Source organism: Synchiropus splendidus, chromosome 19 (assembly GCF_027744825.2).
Source record: "Synchiropus splendidus isolate RoL2022-P1 chromosome 19, RoL_Sspl_1.0, whole genome shotgun sequence".
In the NCBI taxonomy this organism is placed as follows: Eukaryota; Metazoa; Chordata; class Actinopteri; order Syngnathiformes; family Callionymidae; genus Synchiropus; species Synchiropus splendidus.
The window spans coordinates 16,825,269-16,837,346 of record NC_071352.1 but is presented as its reverse complement, the minus strand read 5'-3'; the positions used below and the strand labels follow the sequence as shown (position 1 = coordinate 16,837,346).

Sequence of the window (12,078 nt, the reverse complement as noted above, 5' to 3'; positions counted from 1 at the left end):
CTCCTCAGCAGAAACTCTTAGAGCTATTCTGAAGGACATCATCTCTCCAGGGTGTCCCAGGGCCTCCTCCAATTATTGGGGAGGAAGAGTGGTTCTATTCTGAGGCTCTCCTGGATGACTGAGTTTCTCCAGAGAGAGAAAACTGTGGCAACCTCATGTGAGAGTAGAAGTCCTCTGGTCAATGGAGAGCTTTGATGGTGGATCCTGGTTGAAGATGACATCTCCATGAACTTTCACCCGTGAGCAAGACTCCAACTTTGATTTTTGAACACCAAAGTTGGATATCAGCCCGGAACATTTTCACAAATCTGAGTCAGCAGCTGAGGATCGGATGCTTGGAATCGAACCAACAACCTTCCAGACTCAGGCAAGTCACTGGATCAGCAGCAACAAGGTCGATCCAAACAAACAGCGCGACCCGGGCCAGGCAGATGACGAGGTGGTTCCACCTGACTTGGCAAAATGTCTGTCGAACAAATGCTCCTCCAATGCACCCCATCCCTCCACCGCCCCCCCACCAACACCATTCATCTCTCAGGTTTCAGCGTCTGATTTACAGTTCTTTGAGGTCGATGTTGACAAAAGCAGCAGGGAATACTTCAGAGTGTGACAGATACAAACACATCTGCGTGTGCGCTCGCGTGCATGTGTCTTAATGTCACAGCATATCGATGGCCCGTTAATAATTCAGAGCTACAAGTTATTGAAGGTGTCACATACAGTCTGAGGAGAGCTGCTGTTGCCAGGAGGGATTCTAACAGCAGATCACAGCTGTTTACTGACTGATGCTGGTGTTTGGCTGCCAATTTATGAAATGAACGATAAAAATAAACAGAAGAAAAGTCAGAATTCAATAAACCTAAATAAAAAAGTTACATTTTTTTAAATAATGTTTATAAATATCTGATTTTAAAAGTCAAGATATTGTGCTATTTTTGTCGTAAATTTTAAGGAAAAACAAAATGTATTTTGTGAAAGACAATATCATAAAAATGACATTTTCTTTGATAAAACACAAGAAAAATGATCAATTCGTTTAATAAAAGTTTCATTATTAATCAGTTATGTGTGGTATCAAATTGGCTTCCCGAAATAGACAAACATTGCTGCATTTTAAAGTATCCTTCATCATGGCGTCACAACAGTGTCGTCCGCAAACCAACTTACCTGTCGTCTTTGGTTCCGGCATCTCTGAAAGTTTGGACCTTCGTCGGTAGATCTGTCCACATCCGCTCCTTGGTTCTCTTTTATCATGTTGGTCCCCTCCCCCCTCCCCTGCGGACCCATCCTCGGAACAAGGACGGAGCAGACACTTGAAACTCTTGGCAGCACCTTCAGAGCAGATCAGGCACAGGTCGGACCCAGTTGAGGAACTCTGGGATCCAGAAATGTCAAACCTGATGAAGGACTTTTACAAATCAGATTAAATAGAGAAAAGAAACCCTTAAATTTAGATTGACTTTTAATGAAATAAATCAGAACATACTTTAGTGAAATGATATTGCTCAATAAAAGTATCCCAAATAATTGATGCCTAAAATGAAATACTACAGTGGAACATTTTGAGAAAATTATCTTCAACAAATTAATAAAGAATTTGAAATAAAAAATACATTTTGCCACGATCAGTGAGCACACTTTAAATTTACATTAAATATTAATGACATAAAGTGGTTAAATAAAAGTATAATAAATAATACATAATATACAATAGTATAATAAAAATACGTGAATTGCAATAAACTAAATAAGATCATCCATGTTTCTGAAATGCAAAAAAACTTTATTTATATTAAGTGTTCTCAATAACTATAATAAAGAAAAATGAAAGAGATAAAAGATGTCAGCTGGAATTTAAAAGGTAATCCATCCATCCATCCAAAACAGTAAATCGAGTACATCGATCAATAAATCCGGCGCACATCATTCTTCTCTGTGTACTCCACATCAAGTTCATGATCCCCTGCAGGGAGGGGACCCGGAAGGTCACAGACAGCGGTGGGTCGTCATGGCTTCCGGGAGGGTTCAAACCCAGCAGAGAGATGAGCGTTTCATCCTGGACTCACCTGCTGGTCATGACCCCTGCGCAGTCACATTCACACAGAGAGCGCTGCACTTCAGCTGCACGGGAGCTGATGGCTCACGATGGCTGCTTCCTTCACGACTGCTCCATATAAATAAACAGAGTTTCATATTTGCCCAAGAATAGTAAGGTGACACCGTTGCTGAGAGCCGCTGACAAAGAGTAATGAGCCGCCCCAGAGAGGCGGGGGGGACTACAAAGAGCGAGCACGGGGGAGTCACTTCAAGCAGTCACCATATGCTCGGAGCTCAACGGCCGACTTGAAGCTCGCCGAAAAATATGTTGTTGGTTTTTACAGAAAACATTGTTTAAGAGAAAAAAAAGAGTTAAAAAAAAAAAGTGAAGGATGCTAAACTCAAAAATGAACATTCTGAGTCACAGTGATGCAATTCAAAATCCAAATGTTGAGCCCGGAAAATGATGGAAATGATGAGATTAAAAGTGAAAGTGAAGTGAGTTATTATGCATCAAAATGGTGAGAATAAATATCGCACTGATGAGATTAAAATTCTGAATTTGTTAAAGTGAAAATTATGAAACTAAATGTAAAGTCAAAATACGGAGTTCAGAGGTTATTGTTAACTCATCACAGTTTTAAATCCAAAATGATGAAGTCAAAAGCCATTGTGTTGAGTTCCACACCCAGAATGGTGCGTTCAAAGATCGAAATGTTGAGTTAGCATTTCAAAATGATGAGGTTTAGGATGGTGAACGTGAAAGCCAAGCTAGTCAGCAACAAGTTAGTCGGAATTTGGAGTTGACGGGTCAAGTTGTCAAAGAAACTTTTGATGTCAAAATGATGAGTGGAAAAGTGCAATGTTCGAATCCCACTGCTGTGAGATCAAAAATTCAGCAACAAGTGAGTTAAAATGTTGAAAACTGGTTTGCCGGAATGATGAGATTAAAAGCAAAAATAAAGAGCTCTACTGGAAGGAAAAGAAGTTCAAAGGTCAAAATCGTGACTTTCCTGGTTGTGTAAACGCAGACAAACGTGACTCAAACACAACGATGAGACGTCACAAAGGGAACAGGATGCATGTCTGGGGTCAAACGTGAGAATGAATATCCGCTCCCTCCGTGTTCCTCACCTGCCTTCTCACGGTTCAGCAGCTCCGGAGGAGGATTATCGCTGAAACGCTCAAAACTAGAAGTTGAGAATGATGGATGTGTCTCTCTTGTGTCTCGTCAGCAGAACTTTTCATCCAGTTCTGAGCACTCAAAAATAAATCACATCAATCACATTTGTCAGGATCACAGAGCCGCAGCTTCCTTCTTCTCCCACTCTGATGTTTCCATTATTTTTTGGGTTCACCCTCCAAATCCTCCTCAGATCAACCCTGACTGTTTGAAACTCAGACCCACAGAGAGACTGGGCGCCTCTGCGCATCTTCAGGGCTGATGATGACGAGGAAGAGGAAGCAGAGGGGGTTGCGGCAGGTTGACCTGGTTGAGGTTCTAGTGGATGTTTCTAACTCTGAGGCCCCAATCTGAAGAGGAACCCTTTGGTGCCCCCCTAGTGGCTTCTTCTCTGTTCACAACTGACTTGCAATTTTCCTCAAGAAGTCGGAGTCATTTTTGCAATAATGTGCTTGACCCCTTTTAACCTCTGCAGCGTCCCCGCCATCTTGCTCAGCAAGAAGTGACTGTAGAAACAGATCTGTGTGTGATTTAGGTGAGAAGTGATGTGGAGACACTTAGCAGAGAATGATGTCATCTGATGAAATGTATTGGACGTGTGATGCAATAGGGAAAAAGACGTGGTGTTGTTGAGGAGGCGAGTGTTTCCTGCCTCGACTGCAGCGTTGAAGACAGAGGGTTGGATCACACTGTGTAGAGGAAGTCGACAACAACAAGTGTCTCGTTCGGGAGAAAGTGCTGTTGATCGTGAACTCAAACGTTTAGGAGACGTCAATGGGGAGGCGAAGCAGAGGTGTCCTGGGCAACACCCACTGCTTCCTGTTGGACAGGAAGTGTCATTCTTTTGTCGTGCTTTGGCCAAAATATACAAATCTACCCTATAAATAAGTTTGATTTCTATCACAAAACGTAATATTTAAGAAACGAAATGGGGACGTTTGAATACAGAACGTTTGCGTGAAGTGAAAAAAAATCAAAACGTGCAGCACACTCATTAGCTGAAAATAAATAAATAACCAAAAACGACCCACCGTTATCTGAAGCCATGGCAGTTCATTTCATTTAACAGTTTGTAGTCCTATAGCGCCCTCTACAGGTTATTGTTGGTCGACTCCAAATACCGTGTGTTTTATATATATATATATATATATATATATATATATATATATATATATATATATATATATATATATATATATATATATATATATATGCGTTTAAACAACGCAGATTATTGATCGTTTTATTTATATTTGTTGAATTTCAGATAATTCTAATGGTAGTTAGCAATACTTTCGAGTCGCCAGACTTAGATACAAATACTATATAAAATAATTAAATAGCTCCATTACACAGAAGCTGTTACTGTAGTCATAGCAATAATATTTTCCGTCCACCATATCAATGAGAGCACACAAACACCGTTCTTTTACTTTGAAAAGTTGATCCGGAAGTGCTAGGCCTGACTGACCTGCTTCTCCTTTTTGAAATGGCTCGTCCCTTATCGCTTCGTTGTCTTTCCATAGCCACCGTTTTTGTTTTCTGTTTTGTTCACATAGTGTCCCCCAACAATGGCCGAAGGGTGAGTGAATGTGTTTTGGAATCTGCAGCGGTGTTGTGTTTAGCTGAGGCGGAAGTTGCGCCTGGTAGCTGCGCGTTAGCCGGTTAGCTCACGCGTCTCGCTTCTCCTCTTTGTGATTCTCAGGTCGGAGATACTTTGGAGACGGAATTGAGTGGCTTCTCTGTGCCACTCGAACATTCATTTGAAGTTGGTAAGGCTTTTTGGGGTTTAATTCCTTGAGTTTACGTTGGAATTCGTTGATATTCTACCGTGGTCAGCTAACGAGTAACGAAATGCTCTGGGCAAGTACCTGCTTTCTGCGCCTCCAACATCCTTGGTGCAACTCTGCCTCCCCTCCCCTCCCCTCCCCTCCACTCCACCTTCCCCGTGCGACCGCTCCTTCACCTGCCTGTCAACATTGTTTTCGACTTCTGTTGACTGACTGAGATTTGTCCTCAGATGATGTGGCGAAGTTCAGCCTTCGTGGCTCGCTGCTGCTGAAAGCTGGCCGAGAGCCTGGGGTGTCACTGAGCCAGAGCCAGCTTTCTGAGGAGGACCGGGTCAAGCTGAAGGTGGGCAGTGGCGTCACGGGCCAGAGAACACTGTGACCTGCTGGACAGCGCGCTCAGTGTTGTGTGCTTGCTCTGCAGGAAGTTGCTGCAGTGGACGGACTCTACAGGATCCGGGTGCCCCGGGTCTTCTTGCAAGCCGAGCGTCAGACAGAGCGACAGTTGGAGGGTCACCTGACGGCTTTTGTCAGAGCCGTAAGTACCCGTGACTTTGAGGTGTCTCATGTCAGACGATGATATGAGCCCACTGAAAATATGCTCAGTGTGCGATGGTGGAGTCTCACCTGAGCGACGTCATCACCCTCCACACCGACGTCTCCGGCTACTTGATCGGCGTCTCCATTGTGACGCACCCCGGAGCCTGCCGAGGCACCGAGGTTGAGGACGAGGTGGATCTGGAGGTTTTTAACACCACGCTCAGCGTCGTGGCTCCCGTCAACGCACCCGGGTGAGTCCCAGCTGGAGCCCTCCACTGGTGGACCATATGGATCCTCCTCTGACTTTCGTGTTCCCCTCAGACCAGAAACCGCCTTCTTCCTGGAACGGATGGAAATGGAAACTGAGAAGAAAGGAAAGAATCCACAAGAGCAGAAGTCTTTCTTTGCAAAATATGTGAGTACTTAAGATTCTCTTTTTATTCACCTTTTTGTGCATTGTCTGACTGAAACGTGTCCTGGTGACTGCCTCCTCTGTATCTCATCTGAGCTGTGAAGTCATTTAAACTTGATCAACACCAGAGGTTTTTTTTTTACTTTACTTGAGGCATTTTGGACAGCAATATTGTTTCAGAGATGATCACAGAGTCTTTCCACTTAAGTGCCTCACTCGTCTTCCACCTACGTCGATCTGTTCAGTTCTATGTGTGTGTGTGCGCGCGCGCTGACCCGGCTCTGCTGTGTTCCAGTGGTATTTGATTCTGGGAGGTGCCATCTTCCTCATGGCTACCAGTTCGTCACAGCCCCCAGCAGGGGGCGGCAGAGAGCAGAGCTGAATCCTACTGAAGTACTGTTTTCTCTGTTTCTGTCCCGCTTGTTTGTTTTACACGAAGCCCCTTTCTGCCTGGAGATGAGTCTTGAGTCTGTGAAGTAGCCAACTATGACCCACATGACCATATCGTGACAGGGCAGATCATTTACATCAACGTTGTTAGCTGATTGTCCTGAGTCAAAAAAAAGCCATACATGTTTCTCCTCATTTACATCAACGGTTTTTGAAATTGTCATCTTATAGTTCACCATGATTATTTTACTGCTCACTTATTGTAGGAAAACAATGTTCGTTTCACTTCTCGAAGTTAATATTTGAAGCCTTTTGAACATTTATTTGGTGTAATGAAGCAATTATTGAGCTGTTTTGTCAGTTTACTTTCTTCTCACAAAATACTTTCACTCATCATATCCAGTTCACGTCTGAGGCCATGTAGAAGGCTGTTTCCTTGCGAGGGGTGCAGATTTCTCTCTCTCTTCTGGGCAGAAGAGGGTTTCTCCATCTTCTCTCCTCCTGCTGCTGCTGCTGCCACCACTAGAGGGATAATGAATCTAACACATCCCACTTTCTCCCTCCTTCCTGCACTCTTCAAGGTTCACTGCCAAATCAGACGTCCGACATGACGCCAACATTTTCAATTGTTGATTCTTCCTCTCGTAGAAAATAACTTCATCTAATCCTGGACGACCCAATCTGGAGTTCTTAACCCGATTGTAAACTTGATCCGTTGTCCACACTCAGTTCTGCGCGCTCATCCACTGCGTGTGTTTGTTCTTTGCAGTGGATGTACATCGTCCCCCTCGTTCTCTTCCTGATGATGTCCGGCGCTCAGGATCAGTCGGCTGGTGGCGCCGGAGGCGGAGCGTCCAACGGCGGCGGCCGATGATCAGCGTACTCACACGTGGATGAGTTTTAACTGCTGTAAATATAGTATTTAAGAGAGCGATCATGTGACCTGCAGGGGACTGCTGTTTTAATATCAAACTGTGAAAATAAAGTATTTATTACTTGGAAGCACTTTTTTTTAATGACCGGGCGAGGTAGCGTTTTCTCAAGCCGTGTTGAACGGATCCATAACAAACCATTTCATTTCCCTTCTGGATTGTCGCAGCAGCTGAGTGGTTTTTCTGGACCCAAGCCTTATTGTCAGTGGCTGGTTTACTTTCACGCTCAGACAGGTAAGTTTGACCTTTACTCTCGCTGGTCCTCATTAAGAATAAAGCCTGTGTTCTGGATTCAGACCTCTCATTGATTCCAATGGAATGCTTGTTGACAGAAGTGAAATGCCATGTTGCGGGAGCTGTTCAGACCACGCCTAGTCAGCTTGTGTTTCTTTGTTTATTTGGAATCACTCTGGACAACAACAAACCCAATGTTGTGCTTGTCATCCTGCCTGTTTTTAGTCCGGCTGAGGACTATCCTCGTATTCCAAGCAGCGAGCCTCAACACCTCCGTTGTCTGTGGCCTCCTGGAGTCAGCAGGCGGGACCTTCTGAGAAGAGCACGGCGCTCGACCTTGCCGTCCCTGGCTGCACGACACGAGGGAGAGCGGAGTTTCAGACAAGGTGAGCTTGGCTCGCGGGTCTGTAAGTGGATCTGGTTCTGCTGGGGATCAGAGTGAAGCCGGGGATCAGTCATATTATCATCAGCAAGATAAGCTGCAAATGCATATGTTTAAATTGTTTCCTATGGATCTGCTGGGGTCTTGTTTCCAGCTCCGTACACTCCAGATCAGCACAAACCCAGGTGCATGATGCGCCGTCTATCAGCATGCAGAGTGATATACGATCGTGTACAGAGAAAGCCGACTTGCTGTGATCTGGTGAGTGGAACTCTATACGTTGGTGGTTACGTTGAGGCCTAAAGAGAACGTATGCTGCTTTCACCACGTCAGTAACTCATCGCGAGGTCGAACACACAAGTGGATAACCTCATGCGAGCAGCCCGCATGTTTACATAAGCATGTTTATCACTTTACATTACGACCACCTTATCAAAGACCACGTCAGTAATGCGCCGTCTATCGCCTTCTACTTGCTCACATCGAGGACAAACCGCAGTCGCTATTGACTCCGGCTTGTCCTAGATCCTTGTGGCCAGAGTTGGGGGTCACCCTGGATGGGTCGCAAGACCATCTCGTTTTTGCAATAGATTTAGCTTCCAAATGTCGCTCAACAAAATCTGATGGCGAAGTATGATGCACGACAAGGTAAGTCTGTATCTTGGATCTCAAATCCCAATTGGGTGCATCGTCGGTGCATCGTTCACAAACGTTCGATGAGATTAAGTGCATGAATTTTTGGAGCTGTTTTTCAAGGCTGAGGAAAGAATGGAGAAGGTGGGTGTGAAGAACGTAAGTGCTGAACTGAAGACTGGGGTCAAGTGAGGTTCTGATCAAAACAGCTCCAAGGCATTGGTGCAAGAGGTCTGTCACACAGTAGCACACGTGCAACAGACTGAGACGACCCAGCTCAAAGACTGAGCGCCACAGGAGCTCCTTTCCCCCTGTGGCAGTAAAAACGTACAATTCATCTCTGAAAAAATCACAATGAAGGATTCTTCTTGAACTGCATTTTCTTGCACATGGTTCACATGGTTTCTAAGCTCTTTAGTATAGCTTTGTTTTTGCACGTTATCATATTGTTTCTTTTTAATTTGTTGTGATATGTGTATGAGTACAGAGCATGTTACGAACACAATTTCCCTTGGGATTAGTTTTTCTGATTGTTCGTGGACTTTCCCAGCGAGATAGACTGAAGGATCAGGATAAATGGTGCAATGGAAAACATGCTCTGGTCATTTAGTTCCAACTGCAACCAGATGCTAAGTGACATGAATGTTCATACACATAACTTCAGGATCATACTCCACTTCAGTGACTCTGCTTTGTATTTCCAACTCAAGATGTTGAGTGGTACCGAACAGGAACTCAGAGACTCGACCGTGCTTCATTTTTAAAAACGGCTCTTTGGAACTGTACCATGTTTTGACCCAACACTACAAGTATTTCCTGACCTGTTATGTCCTGGATAGCAACATTGATCTTCAACAGAAGCACATAGAAGACTAAAACTGATCCGTCTCAGAGAGAGCCAAAGCAGAAATGTGGTCGGAGAGATCTGAAGCCCGACTACAGTCACAGCAGTGACCCATAAATCTCCTCTTCATGTGTCCTCAGCCAAACATCGGCATGGCACCATGTGTTGCCCTGTAGGATGACACCCGGTGATTTAGGAGGAGCTGTGAGGTTTGCGTTGCAGCAAAGCTCCCGGGGTCAGATGAGTCTAGCCTGTCGTTTACACTCTGTAAATCTGAACACCTGAGAACGCCAGACACGTAGCTGAAGTTGAGGCTTTACGAGCGGCTTCTTGTTCACCACCGATTGGCAGCGATTATGTTGTCAACATTGGCTGAAGCCTTTTTATGGAATACTTGCTTAAATGGCCATTGAAGTGGATGGTCAACGCTCAGGTCCAACAGGGAACTGTGGGAGGGACGGTTCTGTCTCCTGTGACTTTGAGTGCGAGCTTCCTTGTTTCTCCACTAATGTTGAGGGTTTGGACTTATTCCGCAGGGCAAGGTCAAAGCGGTTCCTCTGTGCTTTGTTCGACTTTCTGTTGAGGTCTTCATGTCTAAAATGCTGCTGAAGTTTGGGAGGCAATTCCATTGGTATTGCTTTTGAAGAACCCCGTTTTTGCTCTCAACATTCGTCGTTGACCTTTCTGATTTCAGCCCATTCAAGGTACAGAACTGATTCATTGCATTACATTACATGAATCTGCTCACACATAAACAAACCATAAACCTTGTGAACTGAAATGAAACCATTGTGACCATATTTGTCATTGAAAAGTCCAACCAGCAGCATAATCATCAGATTTACTAAAGAAAAAAAAATACACTTGATGCAAACTGTTGAGAAAATTGGAAAAACTGAATAAAATTCTGAATAAAGTAAATCAAATAAAAACATGTCTAAATATCATAATAAAAATAATATTTTATTTAAACTTCAAAGAAGATATAAGTAGTAGTAAGTGTAAATGAAAGTATCAAGTATAAAATGTTCCAATTCATTTTCAAAACTGCTTCAACAGATGCTTTCCTGAACGGTTTTTACTGTTGGAGAGGAGAAGTTATTTTCAAGATCTTCTCCATAGTCGTTGACTATCACAGATGTGCAGCTGTCAAGTCAGTTCAGAGACTCACTACTGTTTAGACTTGTAATCAGAATTAGAATAGCAGGAATGCTAGTTAGCTGAAGATGCTAGCAGCGTATGGCACAGCGTATGCCGCATTTTCAATTCCCAGAAGTCGCTGCCAACAGTGGAATAATGTGTTTGGCCAGGGTCCCACAAGATGCAGCTCAACTTTTAATGGCCACTACCAACGTAACCCCCAGCCCCCTCTGCCTCATGCTTGAACTGATATGGCTGGAGCTTGTGAAGTGCCAACAAGCTGCCTTCGTGTGCAAAAAGCAGTACAGCACTTCTCATTCTGAGACCGCGATATATAATGTACAGCTTATTAGACGTGATCGGCATATTGTCCCGCCCACCTGTCCGTCATCTCCCACTTGTAAATATGGCGTGACACTGGACTCGGAAGACAAATGTCCGGAGCCTTTTTCGAGGGCCTCAGTCCAAATCTGGTGAGTGCGGCTCACACGTGTGGACGCACCTGCCAACTGTCCGTCACAGCCTGAGAACTGCAAGTGGAAGTTTGGGGTCTCGCCCCCCCACCTTGCTTCCCCATTCGCACCGCACGTAAATGTCATGTTAACGTGTAATGAAGCAACTTGATCGTGCGTTTCACAGCCCAGCTGCGGCGCCCGTAAACACTCGACGGCGCGGCGGGCCGCCCCTGGCCGCGGCCAAAGGTCAAGGCACAATACTATTTAAGCAGGCTGACTGACAGCGATAAGCAGCAGGTGCTGAAGTCGGTTTTCATGAGCACATCTGGGATTAGAAGAGTGGCCGCTGAGCGGGACGTTACACTCCATTAAAATTCTTCCTCTAATAGCGGCGCAGCTCCAAAATCCACTGCCACCTTTTCACTTTCTCGTGACAGGAAGTTATTTTCTGATTAAGTCAGGGGATCAAAGGGAGTCCTGCATGCAGACCATGACGCTGGAGGTTCATCCACAACCTCCAGCCTTCCAAGATATTCCTGAGTCGCATGGGAACCAAGCGCGTCTCCGGTCCCTCGTACTTCGTCCAACCGCTCGGTCCAGTTTGAGTCATCATTTTGCATTGGACAGCTTTGTTAGTTGAGAATCTCAAATTTGTTCGCATGAAAGACAAACGCAGACCTCATACTTTTTGTGAAGCTCTTATGGGCTGCTGTCACTTGGCTGGCTTCGACCACTAAACTTTCTCGGCCGTTGTAGCCACATAAGCTCACGCATTTGACTGTTGCCACATGAAGGGGGGGTTACAGTGCCCCCTAGTGGCTGGCAGATCTATGATAATAGCTGTGATGTTGATATGGATCAACATGTCAGTATTAAAATATGAGCAACAGATACTTAAACCTGAGTGTTTCTCTGAATTGTTTGAATGAGCTGCAGCATTCTGGGTCTATTACATCAGAAGACGGGTAAAACTGAATTGTTATTCTGGAGACCAATGTGCAGGTAATCTGTTTGTCTCCATTGCAATCCCAACAGAATTCTCCTCCACTGAAAGTCAGGCTGTTTTTAAATCGCAGGGGTCAAAGGTCAGCGCTGCAGGGAAACAAAAC

At 44.7% G+C, this 12,078-nt stretch overlaps 1 protein-coding gene across 2 annotated transcripts; it reads left to right on the top strand.

The window, feature by feature from the left end:
* The first annotated feature begins 4,667 nt into the window (after nucleotides 1–4,667).
* emc10 (ER membrane protein complex subunit 10) lies at nucleotides 4,668–7,357 on the top strand. 2 transcript variants are annotated; one of them, XM_053851157.1, is made up of 8 exons: nucleotides 4,668–4,802; nucleotides 4,926–4,992; nucleotides 5,241–5,353; nucleotides 5,432–5,545; nucleotides 5,614–5,798; nucleotides 5,869–5,962; nucleotides 6,255–6,352; nucleotides 7,119–7,277. In XM_053851157.1, exons 1-7 carry the CDS (start codon nucleotides 4,710–4,712, stop codon nucleotides 6,339–6,341), a joined length of 753 nt encoding a protein of 250 aa, XP_053707132.1. In that variant the 5' UTR covers nucleotides 4,668–4,709; the 3' UTR covers nucleotides 6,342–6,352; nucleotides 7,119–7,277. The 2 variants fall into 2 exon arrangements, with proteins under 2 accessions (XP_053707132.1, XP_053707131.1); XM_053851156.1 differs by lacking the exon at nucleotides 6,255–6,352 and having other exon boundaries at nucleotides 7,119–7,357.
* Nucleotides 7,358–12,078: the final 4,721 nt, after the last annotated feature.